At 43.1% G+C, this 18,872-nt stretch overlaps 1 protein-coding gene across 1 annotated transcript in view; it reads left to right on the top strand.

Moving 5' to 3' along the window:
* The window catches only part of LOC138503508 (astacin-like metalloendopeptidase), a 151,002-nt gene that overhangs the window by 55,417 nt on the left and 76,713 nt on the right, over window positions 1-18,872 (top strand). Inside the window, exons 4-7 of the mRNA XM_069623294.1 lie at window positions 3,226-3,279; window positions 4,471-4,524; window positions 10,380-10,520; window positions 11,720-11,834. Coding sequence (XP_069479395.1) covers window positions 3,226-3,279; window positions 4,471-4,524; window positions 10,380-10,520; window positions 11,720-11,834 — 364 coding nt within the window. The remainder of the gene's footprint in view (window positions 1-3,225; window positions 3,280-4,470; window positions 4,525-10,379; window positions 10,521-11,719; window positions 11,835-18,872) is intronic.

Here is an 18,872-nt window from a genome sequence, read left to right as displayed (position 1 = left end):
ATGAAATGGATAAGGTAGCAACAATACTTTTATGGTCTCAAATGGATGCAATGTGGAATGAAATGCAGTACGGAAAATAACTTGATAGGATTTCAGCAAAAGACAATGTAATCACTTTCTTGGACAATTCACCCCCCCTTTTTTGCAATGTAAGGATATGGAAGGAAGGCACACAGTTCTCAGAAATGCAATCAAATGTGATTCAGTTCACCCCAGCAAGCTTAGACTACAGATCGGAGTTTTAAACACAGGCCCAAAATGCTTTTATGTGTGCTGGCAATGAAGTGAAAAATATGCTAAATTGCCTTTAATTCCCTCTAGAGGTTCTAGGTGAGTGAAATATACTTGGGATGAGTTCAGGCTCACTTTAGCAAGGATCTAGGAGTAACTAGCAGGTTAAACGAATGTTTGGCAAATGAATGCAAGAAAACTGCTGTTTTCACACGTTGAGAAATTTGCAAATCGTGGCAAATTCGTGAGTGCGTTTTTCGCGATTGCGGCAAAACTATAGGGACTAGCACTATCGTTTTGGGGTCCTAGGACAGCCTAGGATCTCAGCTTCCAGATGAAAGTTACTGCAAGTCTCTAGCACAAACGGTCACAGAGATATGAGTGATTAAATAAAGGTCGTTTTTCAGATTTGAAATTTTAAAGTTCAAAAAGACAAGTGCAGCTTGCAACTAGAAAATGACAGGTGACAGCTTTACAAATGACAGGTGACAGTTAGGAGGCAGTTCTACTTAGATTAAATAGATTGAATTATATTACTTTAACTAAGAGATTGGTTCTGCACAGTTTGCTAGGTACTCACACTATATTCTTGAATTAAATGGGCCTCGCCACGGATCTGGTCAGGTTTTAGACTGGACTCTGGTCTCTGCACTTCACAGTGATCTGGGTCAGCTCTCTCTGGTTCTGCTAACAGCGGTCTGGTCTGGGTCTGCTCTCTCTCTGGTTCTGGATATTGATAGATTTGAAGTCTCTATGTTGGCTCTCTGAAGGTTGATGGAGGTAAAGTATGGATCTTCCCGGCAGAGCTTCCAGCTGCAAATGGATTTGAAGGTCCCTATCTGTCCTGTCTGTCTGCTTTTATCTGTTTTTAAAATGGGTGTGTGTGCAGCATCACTAGCCCCTACCCCTCTCCACTTGTCATTGGCCACTTCATCCGCTTCCACTTGATTGGGGGAATGAAATGAAGTGTCATCATGATGAGGTCTGTTTATGATACAGAGAACCCACCCCTGTCAACTTTACACACAATCTATATTTGCTCAAAAAACATATTTGCACAGGTACACATTTGTTTAAAATTACATGCACCCTTCACATATCACAGGAGGTATACCCTGTCCAAATCTGCTCTTCCTGGGGGCTTGCATTCAGAAATGGCAATATTTGCACTTTTTAACTGATTTTGCAATATCGGACATTACCCCAAATTTACACACATGTGCGCAAGGAGTATGGACATTAGTTGATGAAGTGTCAGATTTTTCACATGCACACATTTTGAGTAATATCCTCTTTTCCGCTAAAACCCCCCTGAACATACCACCGGGTCCTAACACGTCTTAAAATGTGGGCAGAAAAATCACAAGAATTATGGTGTCATTTAAATAATTTTCACAAGTCCGTACTATGAGTTATTCATCTTTTTAGAGTTATGTTCCGGCCCCAAAGGGATGTGGTTTCCCCCCAGCACAAGGTTGAATTTCTGGTTTTTCCAGTTCTGCCAAGCGAGCTTGCTCTCACAGGCAGTGCCCCTCCCCTGTCCTTCCAGGAGGAAGCTCCATTTACGACTCCCGCCAATAAAACATTTGCCTGAGTCAGGACAGGGCTTTGTTCAGAGCTCCTGTATTCTGTGGGGGCTCCCTTTAATTCAATTATCAGAGAGATGGCATATCCTTAGTGTGGCCAGCAAAAGGCAGATAGGCCTGGGAACACAGCTGTAACTCAAGTTTCACTCCTGATGGGGGGTAGTTGCCAGGCAAAATTGGAATCTCTTTAAGCCATTTTTTAGCTACATGTCATTTCTGTTCCCCAGTTTTCTGCATTCAAATAAAACGAAACATTTTTACATATGCAGCTAGAATGCTGATTCTAAGTTTAAAACTATGACATTTAAACAATTGAAACCTATGTGACACTCAAAAGTAGGTCACTCAGTCAATTTAAACACTTAGATTTTTAGTGTCTTTCAGTCCAAATTTACTTAAACTGCTGAAATCCACAGCTCAGCCAGTCTTGTTATAAACCTTCAAGTCACTTCAGAATATAACTTTACATTGGATCCACCTCTCAGTAAGTCTTTCTTTGGCTTGCCTTGGGTTCATTTATTCAGTTTTACACAAAATCTGGTGGTTTTAAAACGCCGGCTTTCTGATAGTGGTGAGTACTGGTACTGCACCCCTTTTTGGGATTTAAGAAAATGAATTCCCAACAGTTATGGGTTTGCTTTTGGCAATCAGCATTGCCATTCCCAATGGTTTCAGACTACTGTGTGGGTAGTCCAATGGTGGTTTTAGGCAGTGTCCTTCTGTGCCCATAACATCGGCAAAAATGAGTGGCAGCCTATTCTTCATGCATTTCCCTGTGCATTGTCTGGGAAGCTCTGGCCATCATGATGTTTTCCATGTCAGTACTGCACAGTTTTGAGGTAGGGCTTGGATGCGTGGATAAAAACATCCCACAGGCAGGTGCATCTCCTGTGGCGGAATAATGTGTCCCGCCAATGTTGTGTGGGACTGGGGGGGCCCCGGCAGGGCACCGGCTCAGCCCCACTTTCTGAAGACTTAAAGCACTGATGGTAGAGCTGGAGACCAGGCAGGATCTGGATTAATGGGCCTTGTGTGTGGTCGTGGTATGGAGTTGTGATTACACGTTCCCATACTTGTAATTGCAATTCTTGGCTGTTGTCTTCAAGGCGCACTGAACTGAACTCTCCAGAGTACATTTCCCAGGAAGGTAATCTTATGGCTGGGCCGGAGGGCGACTTCCCAGGCGTCCTGCCATTAACCCCGGCCACACCAGGTCGGCGGAATATTTCACGGGCTACTCCTAGCTGGCACAGTGGGACAGGAACGGGAGGCGCCCTATTGAAATTAAATGTGCTCCGCTCTCAGGGCAGGTGGGGGAAGGTAGGGGTGCCACGTTTTTGTTTTGCTGCCCGTGGCTCTGGGACTTCTAAGGCCAGCCCTGAATGTAACCATTTGTTTTCTCTTTCAGGAGCTGGGAATGAAACCGAGGACTTCCTCACTGCAACTGTAGCAGTGGACACAGGTGAGGAGGGTGTGCTGCAGACCCCAGTACCTGCTAGAGAGGAATGTGGCATTTGGGGTGAATACTGGGGCTGCTTATTACCTTTCATTTTTCCAGTGAGCGTGACTTTTGAGTAGCCACATATCAAAAAAGAGGCCCTGGAAATAACTTTCAAAGTGACCCCATATTACACATTTTCAGCAAGCCCAACCCCTTTCCTGTTGGAACATTTGGAAGTAAAACAGGTTACTACACAAGAGGCACAGAGTGCAGAGGCCTCCCGGGAAATATCTAGCGTTCCCTATAGGCCAATACACTGCTGCCCATTAAAGGCACTAATGAATGTGACGTAAAGACAGGTGCCCATGTCCCCTCCTGCCCCTCCCATGAGCGCCGCCCATGCTCCCATTACAGGAGCACTGTGCGAGTGCCCCCATTAACTATTAACCCCCTGCAAATAAGGCCTAATAATGTGCACATATTCCCCAGGGAGGAACCTGTCTTCTCAAATTAAAGTTGTGTTACTTAAACGTGGCGGTTATGCTGGCCTCAAGGTGCTAACCTATCCCAGACATCTTCAGCCGGCCCTGAAATATCCAAGGGGCACCTGTGAGAAAGGGGAGAAGAATAAGTATCGCCAACGTAAACTACTTGGTCCTTTGCATAAAATCCAAGAACATTTTGGGAACATAAGGAGCACAGATATATTTATATATGACAAATCAGTGACAGTGATTCAAGCCTTCACCCTTTCTGAGCACATAACAAACACAGGCCTTTCTGCTTATTTAAATTATTATAACACTCTACCAGTAAAGGGACAGCAAACTACGGATCATGGATACACATTTGGAGAGAGTTGTACTTGACAGTCAGGTGCCAGATTTTCTGCTTTAGCAGCCAGGCGGGTACCCTGAACATCCTTCTTTTCTAGGGTGGCCTCCCTACCATACACTCAGTTGCACAGTGTGTGGGGGACTTATTCAGAGAACATCATGCTGGGTAATATGCATGGCAGAGCGAAGGAAACCCAGCTCAAGGGCAGTTTTTTAAGAATGTCAGGGCTCACCCCTGATTAGCCCCGGCCCACACAAAGCCCTGCGTATTCCCATACTTGTAAGTGCCAAGCCTGGCTGCTTTCTTCAAGGGGGGCTAAGCCCATCTCTGCAACGTAAATGTGTCAGGAATGTAACCCTTTGTTTTCTCTTTCAGGAGCTGGACATGAAACTGAGGACGTCCTCGCTAGGATTATAGCAGCAAATAGAGGTGAGGAAGTTGTGGTTAAGACCCCAATACAAACCAGAAACACATGTGGGAAGGAGTGGGATACTAGGACTGTGTATTACATTTCATCCAGCGAGTGTGACTTGTGCAGTAGGCTCATCATGATCCCTGCAAAAGGTACTAAGGAGAGTGATTCAGAACCAGGTGTACATGTCGTCATACCTGCGCCTCCTGTGAGTGAAGCCTCTGCCCCAATCATGGAGCACAGGGCATATGACGACATTACCGGCTGATGTGCTCATGGCTGGGATACTATGAACTGAGACCTCCATGTTGCAAGGAGACCTGGCACCCACAAAAGCAATTTGCAGGCCCAGTATTAGGGTCCTTAATTTTTTCAGTTAAAATAGACTCGTGCTACTTGGGGCAGGGGGGCTTTGTGACTCTGAAAAAGAAAGCTCAGTAACTTTTAAGTAGCAATTTGGGGTTTTGGCTCCACCCACAACCCCCTTCGCTGACTTCCTTTATTTTGCTGTGCAGAGACCCACACGCCTGCCCGTGATAATCTGCAGCTATTAACAACCTACACCACTGCCACTTTAGCTGGACTTTTACCACAGAAAGAAACCATAAAGGGGGCGGGGGGGCTTTGGTGGGCACATATTCCTGTCAGTCTCACAAAGTAAGGGCTGTGTCATTTTAAGCGTGCATTTGCTGGTCAAAGACCGACCTCTCCAAAAATGTTGTTAGCAAGGAAATGATTTACTCTCCTTCTGCTTTTTGCTGTGGGGATGAGAATCATTTTAGAGATTAATGAAGTGCTAGGTGTAGATCATGTTATGCCACTTCGATGCACGGCCCACACGGCTGCTTCCCCAAACTGAACTCATGTACCTAGGTTACACTGAATGCAGTCTCCCCATTTCTTGTAGTATATTACGCTTTGATCAGATATGTGCTCCGGACTAAGCCTGCCGATGCTTAAAAAAATATTGACCATTTTCCGCAGCCCCTTTACATGTGGAAACCTTCAGCTGCACCAGATCAGTGCATTTTTGTTGTTAATTTATGCAGGACAGGCAGGTTTTTCTAGCCATAGACGAGAGGATTCCAAACACCACGTTGAAGTGGACCCTCGTGCATCTTCGGCCCCCTCTGCTTGTCTGACACATTAAAATAGAGTTTGGCAGGAAGTCACGAATCTTCAATTAGCGATATTGTGTCATCGTCCTGTAATCAATCATCCACTGATGCCATTTAAAAGTCCTGTAATACGGGTGGGGGGGGGGCGCAGATTCGTCTTTGCGGCAGGGCTGAACTGGTGTAAACATTCCAAATTAAAACTGCGTGTGAGCAATATTTTCAACTGGTAGTGGGTGAGGGAAGAGGGAGAGATGTAAGGGGAGAAACCTTAGCAGAAGGGGGATATGGTCCGGCTATGTGCAAAGACACCTGTAAAAATGCTAGGTCAATCCAGGTGCATTTCGGCGCATCTAAGGATATTCTAAAACTAGTAGAGTCTCACGTGCCACATGCATAAGATCACACATTGTGCCAGTGGAGGCTGTGGCATGGTTGTTTGGGTAACTACATGAGAATGGGTGTGGATGCGGCTTTGGGAGATCAATAAATATACACTTTGGCCAGTCGTATCCTCATGCATATTTACAAATAAGGTGCAGTATTTCCCTCAGAATTGATCAGACACAAAGACACACACTCTCACATATGTCACGGAAAGACACACTTCTCTAGAATGATCACAAAGACATGCGTTGCACTCTCCATCACTCCCAGCACCGGAAGTCTGGATGGGTATGCCGGACCGAACCGAACGGATCGACCTCACAGATAGAAACAAGTTGGACTCAATATACCAAGTGCACCCTCAAATGCCCCAATAATCCATCATATTGCTGGTATAATCACCAACACTGTATGTGCCCTCCTGTGCAGGTGCTGTTATAATACGACAGGTGTTGCCTCAAATGCCTAAATGATGCCATCACCTGCACTTTTAATAATACCCGCCCATATTACAGGACTTTTAAATGGCATCAGTGGATGATTGATTACAGGACGATGACACAATATCGCTAATTGAAGATTCGTGACTTCCTGCCAAACTGCTATTTTAATGCTATTTTAAGTAATTAGGATGCTTCTGCACAGGAAGAAGTTCTAGACAGTGATTGAGGCAATGTAAAACATTTATTCAAGGACATTCCATGCCCCGTTGCACATTGTTATGTTTTCTATATTTAACGGGACTGTGACAGTTCATAAAGAAAATGAAACAAGCATTGGCAAAGTCAACAGTTTGGGCTTTTGGCAAAGGTATGAAACATGCATTTGCCAGGCACCAGGATGAGGGCACTACCTAGCCATTAGATCGTACCAGCTGAAAAATGGAGTGATTACGTGGGTATATCATGGCAGTATCGTGCAAATGCCTAATGGATCACGCCAAACCTGTTGGCTTTGTGGCTGCTTGTTTTTAACAGGACTTCAGTGCATGGAAGAGAAATAAATCAAGTGACTAAACGCGCACTTGGAATAAAGGCATTTCTAGTGCACCAGTAGCCATCTACAGCTGCAATTAAGCAATTAACTCTCAACAGACTGCTTAGAAATAATGCTGGAAGGCTAACGTTTGCTGTTACTGCTTGAAAGAGCAAGCTCAAAGAGATCGCAGGGGGATGTGTTTTGGGCAGTGGGGGGCTCATAGTGGGTCGAAATGACCATAGCGATTTGCATGACCATGGGCAGTCAATGGGTGGGTAAATAACCAAACACCAACCAGCTGTATCCCTCCTAATATGCCATCTCCATCTTACCATCACCCCAGTGCATTAGTGTCAGATTGTAGGTGACGCATAAGCGCCTCGTAATAGCACAGCCCGAAAATGCCTAGTGCCCACGAGGTCCTTCTTTCATGCACAAGCCACAAAATAACCTCAGAAGCGCTGATAACAGGTATTTGACTGTTTGGTCGTTCTCATAGAAATAGCAAAAAACACTGTTGCTACTTGTATGAGCAGAATATGCAATAAATGCTTATCAGCATTCGAAAAATTACTGTGCAGTGCATAGGCTTAAGACATGTATGGTTTTTACATTTCTTGAAAGACCTTCCCTGTCCCTTTATGCAACAAGAACTTAGAAAAAGGATGGAAAACACTATTTCCCTTAATTGTACTACCGCAAGCAATATTTAAAATAAATGTTTATTAGCACCTAAATAATTCTGTTGAAACTCCAGAACGGAATGTTAAGCACCACACAGAACTCCAAGCATTTTTTCATTTTTTAAAGCAACTCCCCAGTCCCATTCGACAGAGGGTCGGATTCTCCAAACTATTTTCGGTGCAAATAGAGAGAGCACTTGCTGCAAGAGAATCTCTAGTGCATCTTATCACACGCGCCAACAAAAGATGTGCCACACATTCAAATGCCATGTTCACCTCCTTTGTGCAATTGCCCCAATAAGTGAGCATTTTTCAGGGCATTTCAATGCACAATTTAAATTCATAAATGGGATTCACATTGAAATGTGCAGAAAACAAACACAGTCCCATGTGCCTGTTGGGAACACGGACAAGAGTGCAACACATGACAGGGACATTTGTGACTCTCTCATGGTTGTGGCTGGTTTTTGTGAGACAGCAGTGGTTTGACATGCTGCTGTCACACTTGCATTAACATCCCAAAAACAAGGATTGAGATGATTTTATTTGTTTAACTACATTTCACAATTGCAGGCTTTTTAAGGGCTTGCCACTGTGGAATGTGGTGTGCTGGGACCCTGTTATACGTTAGTGTTTGTAATGTGCTTCCGACTCTAATGTATGCCTGGAGCTGGACAGTTTTGCACTGTCATACAGCCCCCAAGAAATGCACATGTCACCTTTGTGAATAAAGTGGTCTGCACATTTCCTAAATTGACGCAAGTTTAAAAAAATGCACACCCATTGTGGGGTGGGGGGTGGTTAAAAGGCACAAACTGTTGTAAAAAAAAAAATGGTTGTTGGGAAAGAGATCAAACTGCCCCCTTGTGTAGCTTCCCTACCTGCCCGTTGTGTGCTTCCATGGTGGTTGGGTTAAACTTGAAAGGTTTGGAATTCGTGACTTTGATTAACCTTCAATCTCCTCTGCGTTATATCTCATCTCACTATTGTGTTCTTGCTCCCTGGGACTCACTGACCGGAGGGAGTGGATAAGGAGATGGTTCTTAGATGAGAACTACGGTGGAGCGACTCCAGTGTCCCTCAATGCTGATGGAGTTCCGCTGGCAGTCTAATGGAATGCTCCACGTTGCTTCATGGCAAAATACTGGAGGGTCTCTCTGCAGCCAGCGATGCTATGGATCTCCCCTCACTTTTGGGGAAATCCCTGTGTCCCTTTTTTTCCTCCCCCACACTCATTCTGCAGACCTTTGCACTTGCTACCAGACTCTGGGATTTGTTGCACTTTGGATCGCATAGCACCTTGTTGCTGAACCCATTTCGAATAAGAGGGGGAGGTCGTTTCTTTGAACATTTCCCTCAGAACCACACTGGCCCTTCACTCATGTTACACCCTAACCACTGACCGACCATCCTGCCATTTTATTCTGGCAGGTGATTCGGGTAAGACTTTGTCGGTTTTAGAAGAAAACTGGTTGGTTGGAGTGCAAGGTGGTTTGGTGATGCTAACGATGGGTACTCATTTGTCAGTCGAGGCAGTTGGATGTGGTGGACAAAATAAGAGTGGGGTATGGAGAGAATGGAGGGATGTGAGAGTGTCGCCCACATTGTTTGAGGTTATTATATGGCCTGCCACCATTTTGGATTCTAGAGCTACCCATGAGCATTTCTTAATTTGGGGCAGGTGCCTATTGCATTTGGTTGATACGTTTTTGTTAGTATCACCATTTCAGAGCTATGTGCCATGATTTCTTCTTTGAGTTACGTAGGCTCATTGAAATGTCATGTCATACAAGGACCAGATTCTTATGAATAGTGAGTTCCACTACTTAGTCACCATAATAGTAGAGGTGCCTTATTTATGTTTTTTCGATATGGGTCTTGAATCGCACTTTAGATGCACCCTTGATGTCAAAGGATTGTATTGGAGTACAGATAGGAGGGACGTAGGATCTGAGGATGGACACGTAGCCTGTTGGTGTTGTTTGGCTATGTACCCACACACTAACCGCACATGGCCATGCTAATCCCTACATTTACCCTCCATTACCTGCTCCTCCCCTAGGTTCTAGCTCTATCATGCAATACAATCAAAAGGTGTGCTGTATATTTCTGCCAGTGGTACTTCAAAGAAGTCTTCTGAGAGTTAGCCCCTGATTCATGGATTATTTGCTCCAAAAAAAACGGGATTTGTGCGCCATTATGCCCGCAAATCCCCATTAGTAAAACAGGGATTTGCAGGCAGAATGGCACACGAATCCCATTTTTTGGCCAAATAATCCAAGAATCAGGCCCAATATGTCTTAATTGCTGCTATAACTGAGCGCCTACTGGATTACAAATGTCTTAACCTGGTGTGCCTTCAACCACTTTATATATAGATAATATGTGTCTACTCCCAGTTAAATCCTGTTAAAACATGCATTGCTAAAGTCTACAGTGTTGTCTTGTGTTTTGGTATAAGATAAACATTTACCAAGGGCTGCCATCATATGTCCAGATACTCGCACCATTTTCCAGCTGTTGCCATCTCATATCATTATGGCAGTACTAAGCAAATGCCTATCCCATGCCTATGCAAAAGCCACAACTGTTGGCTTTATCAGTGCTTAATTTCCATTGTGTTTCATGCAAAGGTGGTTAAAAGAACTGTACCAAAAATCATCTCAATATTTCAGATAAAAGACTAATCACCCTTTTTAATCTCTTTAGGTGCCAGGGTCCCACTGATGGATGTGGATATTCTTCTCATAAATCCCCGCAATGCCATTGCCTGTCCAAATAACAACTGCCTGTGGCCCAAATCCAGTGGTGGTCAAGTTCTGGTTCCCTACGTCCTCTCTCCTGATTTTGGTAAGTGCAATACTTTTATCAAGACTATAATACATGTTCTCTCCTCTTCTGGGGATAACTTGCCAGGAATGATGGTCTTTTCACTTACAAATGAGCTCCTCGATCCATACCGGAAGTGTCCCCTGAAGCGATGTTGGCTGCCGTGTCCTGCTGTTTTCATGGAGTTTCCTCTCTGGCTTCCATCAAAGGGGCTTGGGCATGCAGGGTGGTGAAGAAGAAGAAGGGACCAGTTGTGGTCTGACAAAAATCCCATGATCCTGGGCTGGTTCACAAGATGGGTGGCAATGTAGCTCTTTGGCAATGGTTACCACTAGGTGGGGCACAAACAGAGCTCCTCAGTCTTCATTACCATGCTGCCCCTGGGATTACAGCCACCCCAAAGCTCCTGTTTGTTTAGTGGGGCCTTGTTTTCTAATTGTAAACAAGTAGACTCAGAATAATTGAAACAGAGGAACCCCTCAGTGTGGGACTGCCTTGTATTTCGGGTCATAGATTGTTATTGAGTTTATCCTGCGGGGATGTTGCCATCACACTATGGACATGACTTCCCATATCTTTATATCTTTATATTTCACAAACATGTCTGTGATAAAAGACTTGCGTGCTTGGATCACTAAATGTATAATGCAGGCTGGGCTTCGTTCCCATTAAAACATTTTTTACAACGCTCGCACGGATATGAAAGTGTTATCATGAACCGTATGTAATCATTTGGACAGTCTCCAATTCAGATGCCAAGATATAACGGCTGCAACGTCTGTCACTCTAGTGAGGGACAACTGCCGTGTTTTTCCGGGAACTGGGGTTCACCTCCCCAAAAGTGGGAGAATTGCAAAGTGTTCGAAGAGGTGGGGCTGAGAGGGGAAGCTGGTTCTCCAGGTAAGGATGTCTGTGCAGATGTCCAGTCTCAATGAACAGACATTAGTAAGAGGACATTTAGTTAAGGGTTGTGCTCTATATAATTCAATGCTTCACTCCATAGAGAATTATACACAGACGATTTGTTCTCACATCATTTTAACTAAATTTGTGTACACAAATATCTCAGAATTATTTTGTAACGGTTCACTAAACTCCAAGTAGTTTATCATTTGTATTGACTGGTCATTTCTGGGGCAATTTGGGAGCGAAAGGTTGAATCTACAGGTGTTATCAAAAAGCTGCTTCAAATGAAAGTCTTAACTTCCTTTCTCCCCCAGGTGACTACAATTTTTTATTCTCTGCTGCAATGGAGGAGTTTAAAACAATGACCTGTGTGAATTTTGTACCCCGCACACGCGAAACCGACTACGTGAACATCGCCTTAGGGAGTGGGTAGGTCTCACATATCATTTTCATTACAAAGGCACTGTTCTTTTTTTGGAAATACAACGGATAAAATACCTCTGAACTGAATGCAATCACTACTGAAATCGATAAACAGTGCACATCATGCATGTGTTTACAACACTTGTATCATTTTTGTGATGGTGGTTCCCAGACCTTCCCTGCATTTTTCCCTCATTTGATTTCTAGATTTGTTTCCCAGACTCTCTGTATGTGCTTATCAGTTTCTGCCTGATTGCGATTTACATTTTCCTACTGTATGCTTTCCAGTCTGCGTTATGTGTGTCACAATTTGTATGTGTATGTGCTTCCCGGTTACTCTCTATTAGTGGTGTACCGAACTTTGGGTTCGAGTAAGTATTCGGCCGAATTCCGGCTGAAAAAAACCTATTCGGCTACGGCCGAATAGTTTCTTGCTATTCGGCTCTTGCCGAATACTTTGACATTCTCATTTGAATACAATGCAACATGAACTCAGAAAGGCAAATATATATTTCAGTTTGCAAAACTAAATAGAATTAGACCAGACAAATTGCTATCACACAACTGAAAAATATCTTATATTGTTATCTGCTCTTTAGGGCATGTTTTGTTACAGATTCTTAGACATAAAAAGTGCTCATCTTTTATACGTAGCCTGCAACAATACAGGAAAATCATTTCTTTTGGCAAATGTTCATATGCAATGTGCACTTTTTTTCAGTTGGAAAAGTCAAACTGAAAGAAATGTGTATAGATACTTTCAGTTCCTGTCATGTCATTTCCCATTGCGTACAACATAGTCCCCCTATTGTTTTTTAAGGACTTGAGTCCTGATTTTAACATTATCTGATAATGTATCAGGAATGATAAGTTGCATATGTTTGTGTATTGGCAAGAAGGAGTGGCTAAGATAAGTGAAAAGTGAGCAGCATTTGTTTGGGTGGGGTGAATAGTTGTGAGGAGGAGATCACGCATTTCAGATTTCCACTTGACTTGTGTCCTGCACGAGCCGACATGAACCATTTTATACATTTATATGTGAGCTGCAAAGAAGTTTCGAAACTCGACCGCATCGACTTTGCAACTGGATAGAGAATGCAATGCATCTGATTCACAAAGGCAGTCCTTTTGCATTTGTGAAACCTCCTACCTTAACTGGCACTGAATATGCAACAATCATCTGTACATTTGGTCACTTCATTTCAGTTAAATCTTCTTTATTTCTGGCTTTTATGCTTTAAATAAAGATGCTACATTAATTACAATGAAGAGAAATAAAAGTATGGAATGCATTTAAAATGTTGCTTTATTTGTTTATTTAACAAGTGTGTTTTTTGAAGTTTGTAACATGATTTATTAAATAAAGGTACTATTTGGCTTCATATTCGGCTTTGGCCGAATAGATGAAAAACTATTCAGTATTCGGCTGAATACTAAATATGCTATTCGGTACAGCCCTACTCTCTATATGTGTTCCCAGTGTTTTACAGTCTTTCTCTCTCCACGTGTGCCCCAGTATCAGTCTGTATGTGTTTTACAGTCCCTCTATATGTCTCTTAGTTCGATCTGTAGGTGTTTCCCAATTACTCTCAGGATGTGTTTTCTTTTTCTCGGAGTCTGTGTATGTTTTCTCTGTTTGCATGTGTTTTACAGTCCCTGTGTGTTTCTCATTCTCTATCTGTACGCGTCTCCCCGCCAGCTTCTGTCTGCATGTGGTTTGCAGTAACTGTGCATGTACCTTCATTCTCTATATGCAGGTGTTACATAATCTCTGTTTGCATGTGTGTCTCAGTCTCTCGCTACTTATGTCTCCCAGCTTCTCTCTGCATGTTTTCTATGTTTGTATGTGTTTTAGTCTCTGTCTGTTTTTTGCAGACTCTCCCTATATGTGTCTTTTAGCTTCTCTCTGCATGTCCTCTCTTTTTGTTTTGCAGTCTCTGTGTGTCAGTATTTCTCAGTCTCTCAGCACCTATCTGCATGTACTATCTGTCTGCATGTGTTTTACAGTCTCTGTACGTGTTTCTAAGGCTCTAGCTATATGTATATCCCCATTTCTTTCTGTATGTGTTCTCTGTCTGTATGTGTTACAGTCTCTGTACGTGTTTCTCAGTCTCTCGCTATATTCATCTCCCAGCGTCTCTCGCTATGTGCTCTATGTCTGCATGTGTTTTAAAGTCATGGTATGGATCCCCTTCTCTATCTGCATTTGTCTCTGAGCTTCTGTCTGTATGTGGATTGCAGTAACTGTGCATGTGCCGGCATCCTCTATATGCACGTGTTGCACAATCTCTGTTTGCATGTGTCTCAGTTTCTCGCTATATGTGTTTCCCAGTTTCTCTCTGCAAGTGCTCGCTATCTGTACATGTTGTACAGTCTCTATTTGTCTGTTTTTCTGAGTCTCTCTCTGTATGTCTCCCAGCACCTATCTGTTTGTGTTATCTGTCTGTATGTGTTTCTCACTCTCCAGCTATACTTATCGTCCGCTTCTCATTGCATGTGTTCTCTTTCTTTGTGTGTTTTAGTCTCTGTAAGCATTTCTTATTCTCTAGCTATGTGTCTCGCTGCTTCTCCCCATATATGTTCTCTGTCTGCATGTTTCACAGTATCTCACTATTTGGGTCTCCCAGCTTCACTCTACATATGTTCTGTCTATTTGTATTTTACAGTCTCTGTCAGTATTCCTCAGTCTCTCGCTGTATGTCTCCCAGCACCTATCTGTATGTGTTATCTGTCTGCATGTGCTTTACAGTCACTGTATGTGTTTCTCAGTCTCTCTCTATGTATCTCCCAGCTTCTCTCTGTATGTCGTTTCCAGTAACTCTGAACGTGGCTCCAGTCTTTTTATGCATGTGTTGTACAGTTTCCATTTGCATTTGTTTCTCACTCTCTCCATGTCCGTGTCTCACGTTTTCTGTCCATATGTGTTGCCTACAATATTACATGTGTCCTATTCTCTATCTGCATATGGTGTATCATTTCTTTTTATATATGTTTCTCAGCCTCTTTTGTGTCTTCCTGTTTCTCTCTGTGTGTGCTTCTCAGTAACTCACTGTCCATGTTACCAATCTCTGTTTGCATATACCCCTCTCTCACTATCTCTGAATGTGATGTTCTGGCAAAAGCTGATGTCTTCTTTAAAATAAAATGTCAGCAGCTTTTGACCAATCAAATGCAAAGTTTACATTTTCTAACAAAATAGTTTCATTTTCTCCAACTCACACATGCTCACTACCCATGTCTCTTTTGGAATAGTTTCTCTAAAGCCACAGCACGGAGTAGGTTCTGGGTGCTCGCCAAATAAGGAAAACGTCCTTTGGGCTGTTTCATAGTTATGCACTTGAAATTCAGTCCCATGGAGGTTTAGGTGGGCGAAAAATGAAAAATCAATACTTTTGTGAAACAGGACTTTAGTGCTAATTCACCATGGACGAAAACTGAAATCTCCAGGAACTACTTTAACAACCAACGTTATGAAATGTTCAGAAGAATCAGACCAACGAGGGGCATGAATGAAAACTAGAGTCTGAATGATTAATCAGCAGTGATAACTACACCTTCTTAGAGCCACAGTCAGATTCAGTGTTACCGTTCAGCTGTGGGAGATAGACAGCCTGCACCCCGATCCCCCGCCTAAGCAGCAGAGCCAGAATTCCATTGCCAGTTGCAGCAGAATCTTAGATGCCAAATCCAAAATGATTAATGTGCTGCAATGTGGGCATTCTTTCTAAATGCAGGAGCATGCAGCAACACATTCAGTGCCATATCAACCTTTTAATTAACAAGTAATCCGCCGGAAGTTCCAATCAACACAGCATCATTAGCTTCTCTGATGACCGCTTGCACCCAGCAGATAGAGCCCACATGTGGCTCCCCATCTGCACCTGCTTGTGTCACACTCTATGACGAGATAGGGAGCATTTGCAAAGTAGCTGTCCCCTTTTAAGCTGACATATGGCTTGACCGTCTCTGTTCTTATGTCCTTGCATCTGACATAAGGGCCAACACACCGAGGTGGCTCATCTTCATTCTTTAACTGCATGACGTGAAAAAGAAGACAAAGGTTTGACCAGTCTCACTGTCTTCCATACAAAGATACAACTGTTTCCCATGACTTCACAGAACACCCTTCTGATCAGGTAACCTTTCTGGATTTCAAACATTAGAAATGCATAAACTGTGCCCCGATTAAATTCTAGAAATTGCATGGGATGAACTGGAGACAGCACTGGATTCTCTCATTTCACCAGAAATGTTGGATCTTGGAGCAAGTCTATTGCTTTTGAAACACTTCTCCAGGTGAATAATCCTCCCCACACCCTGAGTAGAGCTGCATATACTGGCATCTGGATTTTGTTGAACGGAGCAAACACAACTGCAGAGGGAAGAATTGCAAATTCACCTACTTTGCACACTGAAATTGCGAAAACCTGCAATTTATTTATTTATTTCCATTTGTAAAGCGCACATCGGCCCTTAGGCCGTTTTCTGTTTGTTGCAGAAAACATACTTAGTTGCAGAGGTAATACAGAGAAATGACAATGCAGACATTTGAGTGCAGGGTACAATACAAAGTATAGGTCAGTTTCAGGAAGCGAGGTATACAGTACGTCCCTTGGTTACATTGGAACAGAAACCAGGTTTATGAAATTCTTATGCAAATTAATTCAACAGTTTGGTTTTAAGAACATATGCGAAAGATGGTGTAAGATGCTTCATTTCTGAGAGTTGTGGATCTATAATGCATTGCAGCCTAATAACAACAACCGCTAACAGCAAAATACATATGGCAAGTGCCAGCATTCCTCTCCAATCCCCACCACACCTCACACTCTCTCTCATAAGACAATCCCTGTCTGATCTCCCCTTTCATCAAACCAAAAGCTCTGTGTGAGTGTATGTCCTAATTCCCCATTTGCACGTGTCTTATCAGTTAGGCCTCAAACTCCCCATTTGCAACAACTGTAGGCAGCCCCCACCGATCTGCATCTGCTGGTCACTCTGCCAGATTGATCTTGACTCTTCTCTCCCCTCTGCTTCCCAGAATGCTTCTGATCTCCTAAGCTGGTCTGCCAAACTGCATCCGAAACGCTTCTCCAAAAGCTTCTCTCTACTGCTCATTTCAGGCTCCCAGTTATAGTTTCAAATCACGTCATATATCTCGATGGTAACATCAAGTATTCACTCTTTCTGTCAAACCAGCATTTCTAAAAGCGGACAGTGCCTAAAGGTCTGTTAACATCAGTCTTGTACTCCCTAGTTCAGTGTGTTCTCGTCATCGTGACATTTCAGAGCATATCTTGTACATGTCCTATGACCTTCTCCTCTGTGTTACAAAACCATGCTCCCATCCATTGTCAGCTCTTTGCAAGCTAAAAATCCCTTTCTCTCTCCACAACGCTCTATGTCTGTGTGCCCACTCACTGCCTCCCACCTTTCTGTCTGTCTGCGAGCAGGCCCAGGGCCTGATAAGCCAGGCCCTCTCACTCCCTTCTACTTGGGAAAAGTTACGACCTTCCTGCCAAGAAACTGTTTACATTTCATGTACCAGTGTAACTCAAAACAATGTCTCCGCAGAACAAACAGCTTCTGAATGGCTCCAGAGCCAGCTACATGCATTCTCTATAGTGCTTAACAACATTCACTCACTCAAACCAAGCGCTACATAATGGACCCAATGTGTAGTAAGTGCACATTCATGCGTGTGTCTAAATGCATACATAATAACATATGTGTAAACATGTCTAAACAAGGTCCTTCATATAACAAGGCCTATTTCTCTAGCAAAATGCATAGTCAAAGTGGCAGAATAATATGGATAATGGATAACTAATGTCACTAATAGGAATTAAATGAATTACTAATGATAACATAACAGGCAACCATAATATCTGGTTTTACACCCTCACCCTTCTTAAAACCTTTACTCATGTCCCAAAGTGCAAGTAAGTGTTACCATTGCCCAGCCTATTGGACGTGTTCCTGGTTCCCATCCCATTTGACTTCAAATATTAAGATCTTCCAAGATGAACCCTTACTTTGCTTCTATGAAATTCAGGCACTCAGTTTAAAATCCATGTTACCAGAGGTGAATGTCAATACCAGTTTGCCTGAGGTATCTTGAATGAAAGGGTATCTTACCTCTGTTTCTATATAATACCTGGGGTTGGGGTAGTGAAAGGATCTGTGACTAATATTGATGCGTAATGTTCCCCTTTCACTTCGGCTCTCATGTCCCTACTCTGGCTCATGTGTCCAGTCGTCTAGAGGGGGTGTTCTATCGCCCCAAACATCTGCTTTATGTGATCTCTGTCAGGCCAGTTTTGCAGGCTGGTAGGCATAATTGAACACCTCCTTGGAATTCAGCCTTTTGCACATTGCCTTTAGGACCTCTGACATTCTTGAGGGCATTGTGATGTACTTTAAGGATTTTAAGATCCGTGGTTTAAAGGTAGATGATGGATTAACATCCTGGTATTCATCGCCATTGCCCTTCTCAGGTCTTGGCCGCTCACATCACACATGGTGCCTAATGCCAGACACAGAGAACCTGGGAATATGTGCAGGGTGCTCTACTGCTACCAAAAACAGTCCATACAAGAACTCCAAGCATGTTCAGCCAACCATGCTACCATGCACTAATGACGCTTTGAGCAAATAGGACTATATAAATCCTGTCAGAGATTGTTAAATTCACCAAGGTCTCTAAATCTCATGTTGACTCACAGTGCATCAGCAAATTTGGGTTCTCGTTTACGATACTTCCAACGTTTGAACACAGGAAGAACGCACTAAACAAACACAGATCAGATGGATCTACTAATAAACAAAAGTCAAAAATTCAAACATATCACAAGCAGGTTTTAAAAAAAACGCATGATGCTTGCCTAAGGTTTTGCAGTAGACTCAATCAACGTTGGTCATTCAGTAAAGAGACTCAACCCCTGATCATTGGCTAACAAGATGCAAGTGTCCTGTGCTTTTAGTTGCCATTGTTGGTTGAAAATTGCCAACAGCAGCTTTCAAGTAAACTTTCAGAAAACTAGT

This window comes from Ambystoma mexicanum, chromosome 11 (assembly GCF_040938575.1).
Source record: "Ambystoma mexicanum isolate Mex_15411 chromosome 11, UKY_AmexF1_1, whole genome shotgun sequence".
Lineage (NCBI taxonomy): Eukaryota > Metazoa > Chordata > Amphibia > Caudata > Ambystomatidae > Ambystoma > Ambystoma mexicanum.
Note: the sequence above shows the minus strand (reverse complement) of the source record. Positions and strands in the feature narration are given on the sequence as shown.